This window comes from Sinocyclocheilus anshuiensis, unplaced genomic scaffold, assembly GCF_001515605.1.
Source record: "Sinocyclocheilus anshuiensis isolate Anshui unplaced genomic scaffold, SAMN03320099.WGS_v1.1 scaffold1957, whole genome shotgun sequence".
Lineage (NCBI taxonomy): Eukaryota > Metazoa > Chordata > Actinopteri > Cypriniformes > Cyprinidae > Sinocyclocheilus > Sinocyclocheilus anshuiensis.
The window spans coordinates 923051-936415 of NW_015537935.1; the positions used below are offsets into that span (position 1 = coordinate 923051).

At 37.7% G+C, this 13365-nt stretch overlaps 2 protein-coding genes across 2 annotated transcripts in view; one reads left to right on the top strand and one right to left on the bottom strand.

The window, feature by feature from the left end:
- Positions 1-12615, top strand: part of LOC107658704 (CDK5 regulatory subunit-associated protein 1) — a 24375-nt gene extending 11760 nt beyond the window's left edge. The window contains 11 exon segments of the mRNA XM_074186899.1: positions 111-214; positions 395-429; positions 530-630; positions 1097-1307; positions 3339-3459; positions 3569-3685; positions 7742-7784; positions 9275-9405; positions 9833-9982; positions 10154-10294; positions 12337-12615. Of these exon segments, the coding sequence (XP_074043000.1) occupies positions 111-214; positions 395-429; positions 530-630; positions 1097-1307; positions 3339-3459; positions 3569-3685; positions 7742-7784; positions 9275-9405; positions 9833-9982; positions 10154-10294; positions 12337-12453 (1271 nt within the window). The 3' untranslated portion in view covers positions 12454-12615.
- A 651-nt stretch (positions 12616-13266) lies between these two features.
- Positions 13267-13365, bottom strand: part of LOC107658671 (bactericidal permeability-increasing protein-like) — a 6917-nt gene continuing 6818 nt past the window's right edge. Inside the window, exon 16 of the mRNA XM_016447323.1 lies at positions 13267-13365. Within this exon, the coding sequence (XP_016302809.1) occupies positions 13332-13365 (34 nt within the window). The 3' untranslated portion in view covers positions 13267-13331.

Below are 13365 nucleotides of genomic sequence, written 5' to 3' on the forward strand. Positions count from 1 at the left end.
TTTTCTTTCTTATTCTAATTTTGCCACATTACACTGATTTTGAAGTCTAAATTCTTTCTTGGTGTAAAGTATTTATGCCACATGATGTTGACAAGTGAAATGTCTTTCAGTGTATTTTGAGACATACGGCTGTCAGATGAATGTCAGTGACACTGCAATTGCTTGGTCCATTCTTCAGAAAGCACGATATTCATGGACACATGAGCTGTCATAGGTACTGCAAAATTTACCCAACAAAAACTCATTATTAAAACATCTGTAAAAAAGTGAAAAAAAAAAAAAGATTACCCTTGTGAATTTTTGTAAGGGCAGAATATAGCAGATAGCAGAATATGTTTAATGTTCTTTCATTGTATGAATGCTTTAATATTGCTTGTCAGATATACTTCTGTAGGCAGTTGTAGTACTGCTTGCCACTTGCACCATAAGGTAAGAAAGACTTCTTTTTTTTTTAAAGCATGAAAGAATAAGTATACTTAATGCAATTTGCTTTCAGATTTAGGGTTTAATGGGTTTTCTCCTTTGACAGAGAAAAGGCAGAGCAAACGATCTGGAACTGACTCAAACATCTCACTGCCTTAAAGAAGAGGTGTGAAAAACACAAGGCTTCATTAAAAATAGGTGTCCTAGGTAACTATTATGACGGTTTCCCTTTACTTTCTTCGGCCTGAGAGAAAAGTGTTAATGTGCATGCACACAGGCTCAACAGAAAGGAGCAGTGCAGATTTTTGCCCGGCCGATATGTTGTCTGGAAAAAAATGTAATTGACTTTTTAGCAACATATTTTGTATTAGGTGTAATGTAATGTAATGTAAAGCAAAGATATTTATAATATTACAAATCTCCTCCTGCCATTTACACAAAAGGAGGCACAGAAGCCACATCTGAAGTGCATGGAAGGTTAAATTGGCCTAATGAAATAATTAAATGAATACATAATTAAATAGACAATGCGTCAAATTGTCATTAAAGGAATAGTTGTGCATAAACTGAATTGTTGGCAGAAATGTAATTCCTGCTCTGATTGGACAAGTTACAGTTCCATCAGCTGGTCATCCTTCTTGTCAAGCTCTGATGCACATGTGTCCTTCTGTAGGTTGCATGGCGGAAAGACTGAAGTCTAAATTACTTGAGCAGGAGAAGTTGGTGGATGTTCTGGCGGGGCCAGACGCATACAGAGATCTCCTCCGGTTACTATCTCTTGCTTACGGAGGTCAGAGGTCCAGTGATGTGTTGTTATCATTAGAGGAGACTTACGCTGATGTCATGGCTGTCCATCAGACTCCAGAGGGACACAGTGCTTTTGTGTGAGTAATGCCCTGGTTTATTACATTTACATTTAATAATTTAGCAGACGCTTTTATCCAAAGCTACTTACAAATGAAGAGAACAATAGAAGCAATCAGACGAACGAGAGAGCAGCAGTACACAAGTGCTGTGACAAGTCTCAGTTAGTCTAGCACAGTACACATAGCTAGGGTTTTTTTGAATAGAATGGAATAGAATAGAATAGGTAAGTGCTAGAAGTGCTAGTATTAGTTCGTCAGGTACTGGCAAAAAAGATGTGTCTTTAGAAGTTTTTTGAAAATGGCCAAAGACTCAGCTGTTCGAATTGAGATAGGGAGGTCATTCCACCAGCTGGGCACAGTCTAGGAAAAGGTCTGTGATAGTGATTTTGTGCCTCTTTGGGATGGCACCACAAGGCGTCGTTCACTTGCAGAACGCAAGCTTCTGGAGGGCGCATAAGTTTGAACTAGCGAGTTTAGGTACATTGGTGCAGCGCCAGTTGTCTTGTAGGCAAACATCAATACCTTGAATTTGATGCGAGCAGCTACTGGTAGCCAGTGTAAACTGATGAAGAGAGGTGTAGCGTGAGCTTTTTTCGGCTCGTTAAAGACCACTCTAGCTGCTGCATTCTGGATCAGTTGCAGAGGCTTGATAGTACATGCGGGAAGGCCCGCCAAGAGAGCATTACAATAGCCCAGACTGGAGAGAACAAGAGCTTGGACAAGGAGTTGTGCATCTTGCTCTGATAGGAAGGGTCTAATCTTCCTAATGTTGTATAAGGCAAATCTGCAGGACCGGGTCGTTGTAGCAATATGGTCTGTGAAGCTTAACTGATCATCAATCACAACTCCAAGGTTCCTGGCTGTCCTGGAAGGAGTTATGTTTGACGAACCCTGCTGTATAGAGAAGTTGTGATGAAGTGCTGGGTTGGCTGAGACAACAAGCAGTTCTGTTTTAGCAAGGTTGAGTTGAAGGTGATGGTCCTTCATCCAGCTAGAAATGTCTCTCAGACAGGCTGCAATGCGACCAGCTACCGTCGGATCATCTGGTTGGAATGAGAAGTAGAGTTGAGTGTCATCAGCATAGCAGTGATAAGAAAAGCCATGCTTCTGAATGACAGATCCTAATGATGACATGTAAATGGAGAAGAGAAGAGGTCCAAGCACTGAGCCTCGAGGAACCCCAGAAGCAATAAGTTGTGACTTAGAAACCTCAACCCTCCAAGACACCCTGAAAGACCTACCTGAGAGGTAAGACTTGAACCATTGGAGTGCTGTTCCTGATATGCCCATCTTTATGAGGGTGGACAGGAGGATCTGGTGGTTAACTGTGTCAAAAGCAGCAGACAGATCCAGCAAGATGAGTACTGAGGATTTGGAAGCTGCTCTTGCCAGTCTCAGGGCTTCAGTAACCGAGAGCAGGGCAGTCTCAGTTGAGAGGCCACTTTTGAAGCCAGATTGGGTTTATGCCACCATTTGTAGAATATCAAAATATTGCTATTGTATTTCACAAAAAGTGCAGTTGCTAAATAATACTGCATATTTGTCTCATTGAAATGTAGAGCAAAGCACTGAGTTTAAGTTGGTATGCTGATTTAAATTAACAACTGTAATCATGAAACAGTGAAAAGTAGTAAGTATAAAATGTAAAAAGTGTAAATTTTTATACAGAAAATACAAAAATTAACTGGAATTTCTGAATCTACAGCTCTTAATAAAATACCAGTGTTATTCTATAGAATCATGCATTTATAGATCATGGTAACCACATGCATGGTTCATCACTACGGAGGTAAAAAATAACTATATGGCTTCTATAGCACTATGGTGTTTGTTATGAAAAACAGCATTTCATATCTAGTCAGTTGTAGTCATTTTTATTCTGCTAGAGCTTTCCAGTGGAGCAATCATTTTGTGTCAGTCAGAAAAAAAAGTTTTTTTTCAAAGTTCCTTGTATGTGTATTTACTGCATCCCCACATCAGACATTTGAATAAATGAAATAAAACTCATATACAGCAATGGAAATGTCACATATTGGGTTGGTGTTGCAGGTCTATCATGCATGGCTGTGATAGCATTTGTAGTTACTGTATAGTGCCTTTTACTCGTGGCAGAGAAAGGAGCAGACCCCTGTCTTCCATCTTGGAGGAGGTCCGCATGCTCTCAGATCAGGTAAAAGGATTGAGTTTACAATACAGTGCAATATGGATGTTAAAAACGTAAAATAAAAGCCTGTGATCTATGATGGTGAGGTAAAGTGTGTATATTTGTTTGTGTGTAGGGGGTGAAGGAGGTCACCCTACTGGGGCAGAATGTGAACAGCTATAGGGACACTCTAAACACGCCCCTGATTATAAATATACATAATTATTATGAAAATACCCTAGGTGGCTTGAAGAACACAGATAAACTATATATTGTCGCAGTCGAGTGATTATTTGTCTTAATGTTTCATCACTCAAAACGTTTCTATCGTTTAATTCAGCTACAGCTAGTGATAGCTGGATGCCTTTGTCCATATTAGGGATTTCCTGGAGCATAATTGGTTCTATTACTTCTGTGATGCATATGTGGAGTTTCTGCACGAGGGCGCCCTCCGGCTTCCAGTATGAATGAAACCGACATTACATGTGTACATGCGCACAATAATGGCCTATCCATAAAAATAATACTTCTCTCAAAAGAAATTTGAAGTAGACATATAATAATCCATGTTTTATTTAAGTGTACAGGATTTTACTCAAAAAAAATTCCAAGGTTGGCAGGTCTGAACAGGGTTTGATCTTGTTGATAGAACACTTTGCCTGTAATTATTGTATTTAATCTATATCATTTTTTTTGTGTTAAAACAGGTGTTACACTTAATTCAGGAGAGAAGGAACATCTGCCAGCACAGAGCGGCAGCAGTCGGGTTCTTCATGCTATGAGACGTGGGTAAGAACGGTTTATAGGGTTGTGTATTGTCTGCTAAACTCAAGATGCACATGTTAGGTCCCGTGAGGTAATTGTGTATGTTGGGATATGGTCACATGTTTTTCTCTCCTCCTTCTTTCACTGCCAAGCAGTGCTCCAAATCATCCGCAGCTGATTGCAATTAGCGGCAGCGTGGTTTCCCTGTTACACAGCGCGCAACAGATATAAAGCTCTCTCAAGCAGCCCTCCAAATCATCCCCAGCTGATTGCAATTAGCGGCAGCGTGGTTTCCCTGTTACACAGCGTGTAACAGATATAAAGCAGCAGAGACACATCTCAGGAGGAGTCCCTTATCTGCTATCCCAGAGACCTTGTTGTTTTATTTGCTGTTAAGCAACTTGTGAAATGTAAACCTTTAGTGTGGTTACAGCGACATTACTGTTGAGATTCTGTGTGAGTCTAGTTCTGTCAAACCGTGTAGGGAGATGGGCGCCATACATTTTTCACCTGTTTTTCTTTAGTCAGGGAGAGAGGTAAGATTATTGTCTTTAATTTTGTTTTCTTTTGCTAGGGAAGTTATTTTGTTATAACCTTTAGAAAGACTGTTTTGTTTGTTATTTTGGCATTTGCTGTCCAGACGCCTTGGTTATTTAAGTTGATTAATTGCCCTGATATTTGTATATTTTCTGTATATATTCTTTTGGGTTTATTTTAAGCCCTTAATAAAAATACTTAAGTATATTTCTGGTGTTTGGGTATGCTTTTTTTATGGTTTTGGGTATGCCAGGTTTTATGGTGTTAAATAGAGGGTTTTGTGTGAACCTTTATTAGAAATATAAGTGGTGAAAGTGACGAGCTGGGATAGAGGAAAAGGAGATTACTCATCGTTAATTTATTTAATCACATCTTTTAACGTTGGTACTTCTGCTCCGTAACCCCTAGACAGAAGAGGGGAATGTAACGCACATCACAATGCAGACAAAAGTGTGCAACACTTGGGTTCTAGTACTAAAAATATCAAAACGGACCTATTATGAGATTAGTAATAATTTGCTTAATTAATCTATCTAGAACTCTATCTAGGTTATGTGCTTATAATGCAGGAAATTCCCACAAACATTTATTCATTATAGCAATATGGGTTGCATGAGTAAATTAATTTTTTATTAATTTACTCATTCATTTTACAAGGGAATCACCTCTCACTCTCACTCTCTCACTCTCAAAATACAGTGTGCAAATCGCTCTACATCATGTCTGCACTACAAGTGACCTGCATGCTATGGTACAGATTCAACAAGAGGCCCAAAACTGTGCAAATCGCTTCACATCATGGGGCAGATTTAGTAACAGCGCAAAACCTCTTTTGGTGTTAAAAAAAGTACTGTCAGGTTTACTGAAATTTATTATTATTTTTCAAGCTGTGAAAAATTTACGATGAAAAACATGAACACATTTTTTGTGGCTGACCTTATTGCATTTGTAGGAGTTTCCCTTTCAGATGCCAAATGTATGGGAGGAGAGTATTTTAATTAATCACGCAACATGATTTACTAAGGTTTACGGTAGTCAATTTATGGGTATTTGCAACATTATTTACTGCTCAAAAAAGGCATGTCTTAATACCTGAGCATTAGCATCAGATCTTCTTGTTTGCGATCTTACGCTAATTTGCACTACTCTCGTTAGTTTGCGTTGGTCATTAATTTGCACATTGTCATTAGATCACCCAAAAAAAACTTTCCACTCCCATCTGTGCTTTTTTTTTTGCCTTGTTTAGTAAATCTGGCCTCATGCCTGTACTGCAAGTGACCTGCACGCTGTGATACAGATTCAACAAGGGGGCCGAAAATTCCCCCATACCATTACACCATCACCACCATCAGAACCGTTGCTGCAAGTCAGGATGGATCCATGCTTTCATGTTTACACCAAATTCTGACCTTACCAAATGAATGTTGCAGCAGAAATCGAGACTCATCAGACCAGGCAACCTTTTTCCAATCTTCTATTGCCAATTTTGTTGAGCTTGTGCAAATTGTAGACTCAGTCTCCCATACTTAGCTGACAGAAGTGGCACCCGGTGTGGTCTTCTGCTGCTGAAGCCCGTCTGCTTCAGGGTTTAACATGTTGTGCATTCAGAGATGCTGTTCTGCGTACCTGGGTTGTAACAAATGGTTATTTGAGTTACTGTTGTCTTTCTATCAGATCAAACCAGTCTGGCCGTTCTCCTCTGAGCTCTTGCATTAACAAGTCAAGTCACCTTTATTTATATAGTGCTTCATACAATACAGATTATGTCAAAGCAGCTTTACAGTATTAAACAGGAAAATAGTGTGTCAATAATGCAAGGCATCAACAAGGCATTTTTGCCCACAGAACTGCCACTCAACTAGATATTTTCTGTTTTTTTTAAGACCTTTGTCTGTAAATCCTAGAGACACCAACAACCATTCCATGTTCAAAGTCACTTAAATCACCCTTTCTTCCCCATTCTGATGCTCAGTTTGAACTTCAGCAGATTGTCTTTACCATGTCTACATGCCTAAATGCATTGAGTTGCTGGCATGTGATTTGCTGATTAGATATTTGCATTAACAAACAGTTGAACAGATGTACTTAAGTGGCCGGTAAATGTATTTACATACCCCTATACACACAGTATAGCTAAATCTGGTGATACCGTACATCGCCGACACTATATATATCAACATATTGTCCAGCCCTAGTTTTGTGCTCTGTGAAGAGTGTCAAAAGTTTCTATTTTTCTGATTTTTTGAAGTGTTCAGCATTGTAGCCAATCAAAAATCTGAACAAAATAGAGCTGTGCATTTAGTGTTGTAGTATACATGTAGACTAATGTGCTAATATTTCAATGCAATATTTAAAGGGATAGTTCACTCCAAGATGAAAATTCTGTCATTAATTACTCACCCTCATGTCGTTCCAAACCCGTAAGACCTTCGTTCATCTTCGGAACACAAATTAAGATATTTTTGATGAAATCGGAGAGCTCTCTGACCCTCCATAGACAGCAACGCAACTGTAATATTACTCAGGGTACAGTGTTCCCATAGAGTCCAGCATCGAGTGAACCTATGAAAGGGAATGTCTCGGTTAAGTATGTAACCTTGGCTCACTAAGTAAGGAACGAGATGCTGTGTAACTCTGCCATACTTCGTTACTGCTACACTTCTTTCATCTGCTGGCACCATCAGCTAATGAATTGGAGTGATTGTATACAAGCTTCAGGCAATCGTCACACCTGGATGGTGTTTCATAGTGTCAGCTACTGATGCAGCATCTGGTTTCCTACTCAGGGAAGGGAACGAAGGTTACAAACATAACCAAGGCACACTCTCTTGTACCTCATAGAAGCACCTTGAGAAACACCAGTGTTGTAGTTGCTGATGATTTATACAACCTGCTTTTTTATAACTGAACTCATAGGGCATGATGTGAATGCAATAATAAATATTAAGACAAGAATTTAAATTCCTTCAGTCTGTCTTTTTTTTTCTTTCTCAGTTACACCCGATAGGCTTATCTTGATCTTGTTGAAAACATTCGTGAAATAATACCAGGTAGGCTGTCATTATGAAATATGCCAATTGAAAATCACTGATTAGTACTGAGACAAAACTACTTACAAAACTGACAAAAATGTTCATGTAACAAGGAATTATTTTGCATTATCTGTCAGACATGTTCAGGGGTATTTGCTATCTTTGTCTGATTTCAAACAATTTGTCAAATAACTATAAATAACGACAAATCTGTCTTGCAATGTTTGAGTAAATTGTCAGTACAGGATGATTTTAAACTGACTTCATATAAGAAAAGTCATTTCATTTTCCATTCAGCATAATACGAGCATAAAGGTTTTTTTCTTTTGTTTAAAAGAACTATATTTTCTTGGTAATTCTGAATGGTGTGGTACTCGCTCTTGCTTAGAGAGTTAGATCACTTTTACTCTTGTAAGACAAGTAGTCATTTTTTTTTTTTTTACCACATGGTGAGCAGTAAAAGGTCTACACTCATGTCCTTAATTTTTGGGATTTAAGATGTTCACTGTAATTACTCTTAATTTTAATGCTGTATCCAGTAGCTTAGTTAACAATTTATTTTTTTATCATATTTTCTAGGCCAGGGATCCTCAAATCCGGCCCACTAGATCCACTTTCCTGCAGAGTTTAGCTAATCAAACACACCTGAGCATGCTAATCAATGTCTTCAGGATCATTAGAAAATCACAGGTAGGTGAGTTTGATCAGGGTTGGAGCTAAAGTCTGCAGCTCATTGGCCCTCCAGGGCAAGATTTGAGGAACCCTGTTCTAGGCTGTATATATTATCTTCTATTTGCACCCACTGCTTCTTATACCAATGACAGAAAAACAGTTCGAATTGCGAAATATGTGGGAGAGCATTTTTTTGGTCTGACTAGATTGTATTGCAATAGATAGTACATCAATGTTAATACTTATTCAGCACAGAATGCATTTTTACATTGAAAAACACTAAATGCAGGCAGTGGAATGGGGGCAAAAATATACCCCAACCATACCTGCATCCAAACCTCAGCAATATTTTTGCAGAACAGCGTGTACTGTATTTACACAATGAACTACATTATCAAATTTTATAATGTAAAAGCATAGTAGTTAAAGACACTTAATATAAAGTGGGACCAGAGAGGTATATTTTTAAAATGAACCATCTGTCAGGACATAATAGTATATGCTATTAATAGAGGTACATTCAAGATACACGTATATACTGTTTTTATCTAGTTTAACATATTTATATTTATATAGATAAATTAATATATTTATCTAAATAAAGTATTGAGTTATGGTTTGAGGTCAGGTGGTTTTAGCGTTAGTGAGAAATAATTGTCTTCTTAATAAATGTAACAACACACAATGCATGTTCCAAAGAACAGTTTCAAAACTAATGGCTGACAAAGTTGTTTTCATGTTTTCTCATGATATGATGTGATGAAGTGCAGTAATGAAGTAAATGAAGTGCAGTGGTTTATGATGTTCCTCTCTGTCCCTGATAAATCCTGTTTCAGGAGTCAGTCTGAGCAGTGATTTCATCACAGGATTCTGTGGAGAGACCGAAGAAGACCATCAGCAGAGACTTTCCCTTGTCAGGGAGGTGGGCTATAACGTGGGCTTTCTCTTCGCCTACAGCATGAGGAAGGTCTGATCTAATTGTTGCTCTTCCTGCCAGATTGATCTATCTCTTGTAATTCTGTTTGTAATTTTTTAAGCAGGGTTCCCATGGTACAAAATTTGAATTACATAAAATAAAAACTAATGGAAATGAGTACAAGTGGTAGAAATGTCTAAAGTGAATATAGTTGAAGCTCCAAATCATTTCATCAGCAATATACTGTTTTTCTGTGAGTGCTGATGTAGAGTGAAACCAGCATGATAATATCAGTCACTTTTATTGGGGTTTTATTGGAGATGTTTTTTCCCTAATAAACAACTAAATCTGCTAGTTCAAAAGAATGGTACCTAATGTACAAAATTGAAAGCCGAAGCAAACTCTATAGAATGATTTAAATCTGGGATAGGAAAAAGTATTCTGACTATGGCTTTTTTCAGTGCTTATCTCTCTTTAGAAAACCCATGCATATCATCGGCTGCAAGATGATGTTCCTGCACCAGTGAAACAGCGCCGTCTGGAGGAACTCATCTCAGTTTTTAGAGAAGAGGCTGCTAAAGTCAACATGGCTGTTATTGGCAGCACACAGCTGGTGTTGGTAGAGCGAGTGAGTATAACAGCCTACTTCAGGATGTTTTACCTCATTTTCTCGACCGCTTGTAAGGGTTGCTTAACGAAAAGAAAAACGCTTAACAGATATCCAGTACATATGTACAGGTATGTGATTAGCGTGATTAGCCCTTACAGAAGTTTGTTTTTCTTTCTTGATATTTTACAGGAGAGTAAAAGATCTTCTGAGGAACTTTGTGGTCGAAATGAGATAAATGTGAAAGTGATTTTTCCTAAAACAGATTTGCCTGTTCAGCCAGAGAAACCTCAGATGGTCCCCATTACACCTGGAGATTATGTGTTAGTCAAGGTAAACTATGGGCTAACAGTTTCTCTAATATTGAAATAATCATTTTATTGTCATATCAAGTCAACTTTATTTGTATGGCACAATACAAAAGAATGTTGTGGTCGATAGTATCAAATGCAGTGCTAAGATCCAGTGGCACTAATAGAGAGATACAACCACAATCAGATGATAAGAGCAGGTCATTTATAACTCTGATGAGAGCAGTCTAGCAGCAGTTGGATGTTTTGACCTGCCCTTCAGTCTGTAATTTATGCAATGCAATCAGGAAATGCAATGTGATACCAGAAACAATAACAGAATATGAAAGAGTTTGTGAATACACACTATATACACACAAATGCACACAAATGATTAATTCACTGAAAACTGGACGTGAGTTACTATTCCCCTTAATTAGCACTGTTTTGTACTGACTGTTTAGACTGAAAACTTTCCCGTTGTTTAGTGGCTTAAAGGGTTAGTTCACCCAAAAATGAAAATTCTGTCTCACCCTCATGTCGTTCTAAACCCGTAAGACCTCCGTTCATCTTCAGAACTCAAATTAAGATATTTTTGATGAAATCTGAGAGCTCTCTGACTCTCCCATAGACAGCAATGTAATTACCACGATCAAGGTCCAGAAACGTAGCAAGGAGATCGGTAAAATAATCCATGTGACATGAGGGGTTCAACAGTAATTTTACGTGAAGTCTTACGGGTTTAGAACGACATGAGGGTGAGTAATTAATGACAGAATTTTCATTTTTGGGTGAACTATCCCTTTAAATGATCTGATAGCAAACGTAGGAGCTGAAACATAGCAATGTCTCTTGTCTAAAACAGTATATAATTTATGTTGATTCATTAAGTAATATAAAACAAAGCAATCACCTGTATGCTCTGTACTGCGGGTTAAAGGGCCATCAGGTTTAACTATTTGATTGAACTGTAAGATTAGTGTCTAAGTGTCTATGGCAGGGGTGTCCAGTTCTGCTTCTGGAGTACCACACTGTCCTGCAGAGTTTAGCTTAGTTTAGCTTGCAGTATATCTGGTAGTTGTTTTTTTACTTTTTTTGTCCTTAATCGTGCCAATGTGTAGGCAGCAATAGGCCATCTTTTCAGTGGATGCCATCTGTTCTGAATGGCATCTACGCTAATATTATTTAATTTTTGACAATAGTGACAATGAAATTTAGCTAATATGCTTGTATTTTTTGGGTTTAGTAATCACTCCAGCTGCTGCATTTTTAACTAACTAGCTCATTTAAAGGGGTCATATGATGCGATTTCAATTTTTCTGTAAAGTTGCAAAGACTAAAGTCTCAAATCCAAAGAGATATTCTTTATAAAAGTTAAGAGTCAGCCACGCCTACCTAAAATGGCTCGTTCTAACATGCCCCCACATATCTACATCACTATGTGGGAAGATTTGCATAACGCCGCCCAAATGTTCACGCAAAGAAAGAAGGCTTCTTTTTAGCAGCATCATATGACCCCTTTAATGACCCTCCATGAATACTAATTCAGTGGTTGCTGATTATGTCCCTAGAGTAAAGCATATGCAAACAGAAAATCAGAGGACCTAATACTGAGCCCTGTGGCACTCCATGCATATTTTTGATAAGATGTCTCTTTATTTACTGTACACAAAGTGGTAGCGGTTTGATAGGTATGACATAGTAGTAAAAGAGAGAGCTGTAGCCACAGATGAGAAATGCAGAGATGGCAGATTTGATTTTGTTCTATAATTAACAGTTTCTATTAGTTCAAACTGTGTTTTTGATAACTGCAAGCTTAAAAGTTATAGAGACGTGTCTTAAAGAAATCAAAGAGTTGATAATATTGAGAAGAGGTTATAGGAAACACTTATTCAGTAGCTTGGTTGAATATAAGAGCTATAAGTTAAACAATTTCTACTTTCACACAGTAATTTTCACTTGGTAATGTGAGTGAATAACTTGGACTGTAGAGCATTGAAACAGAGCAACTGAAAAAAACAACTGAATAATTATGTAACCATTTTTGTTTCATAGAATGTCTCTAACACTTAAATGTTCCAATAGATCACATCAGCTAACTCCCAGTGTCTGAGAGGACATGCTTTGATCCACTCCTCCCTGAATGACAGAAAAACATGGCCATCTGAGCATCTTCTGAGCGAACAGACAATTTCATGCTGACCCTAAGATAACCCTCATGCTGCTGTTCTCATTTCACTGTTCAAACTGTAATTGTTGAAAGTAAAGAAATTAACAGTTATTGTTCATGTTGCATGTAATGAAGCAAAATATGTACGTATTTTAATAAGTAAATGGAAATAAATGTAGAAATGTAATGTATCGTGCCGAAAAATAAAGAGTTTTCTCTAAATTACCCCGGTGTAGTATCATATTGTTATATATGTGAGTTTACAGTCCTTTCAAAACCTGTTGTTGGGTGTTTACAAGCTGCAAACCTCTAAATAAGCCGAGAGGGGAAGAGTTCATGAGTAAATAGCATTGCCATATTTTGCATATTTACATTTTTGCCTTTTTTAGATGATTTTATCCAAAGTAACTTAAAGTGCATGCAAGGTATATATTTTGACAGCTGTGCATCTGGAAATCAAACCAAAGGCATCGGGGTTCCTTAATAAATGAACCAGGGTTACAATACATACATAATGAGAATTTCCCTTTCATAAATTAATTTGATGCTACTCAGTAGCTGACGCTATAGGAACCTTATACTGCAGCACCAAGCTACCATTGCCTGCCATTTAAGCACAACATAAACTGACTACTGTTAAAAACAGATAAAACCTAAGAACCAGAAGTCAAATCTACCTCTAAATTATTAAACCTAATAAAAGTTTTATAGAGAGGCCCAACAAACATGGCTTTGTGGGGGAAGTTTCCCCAAGTTTATGTATTCAAAACATGTATGTAATGCAAAGTTAGAAATGTAAAAAATGTAAATGATTTCTTTTAAAAATCACCTTTAAAAACATTGTCTCCAGTAGTAAATCTTTCTTTATTTTATGTATTTATTTATTTTCTTTCGCCAATTCAGGTGAGATTTATCCTGTGAATTGAACATCCATTCCAATCAAC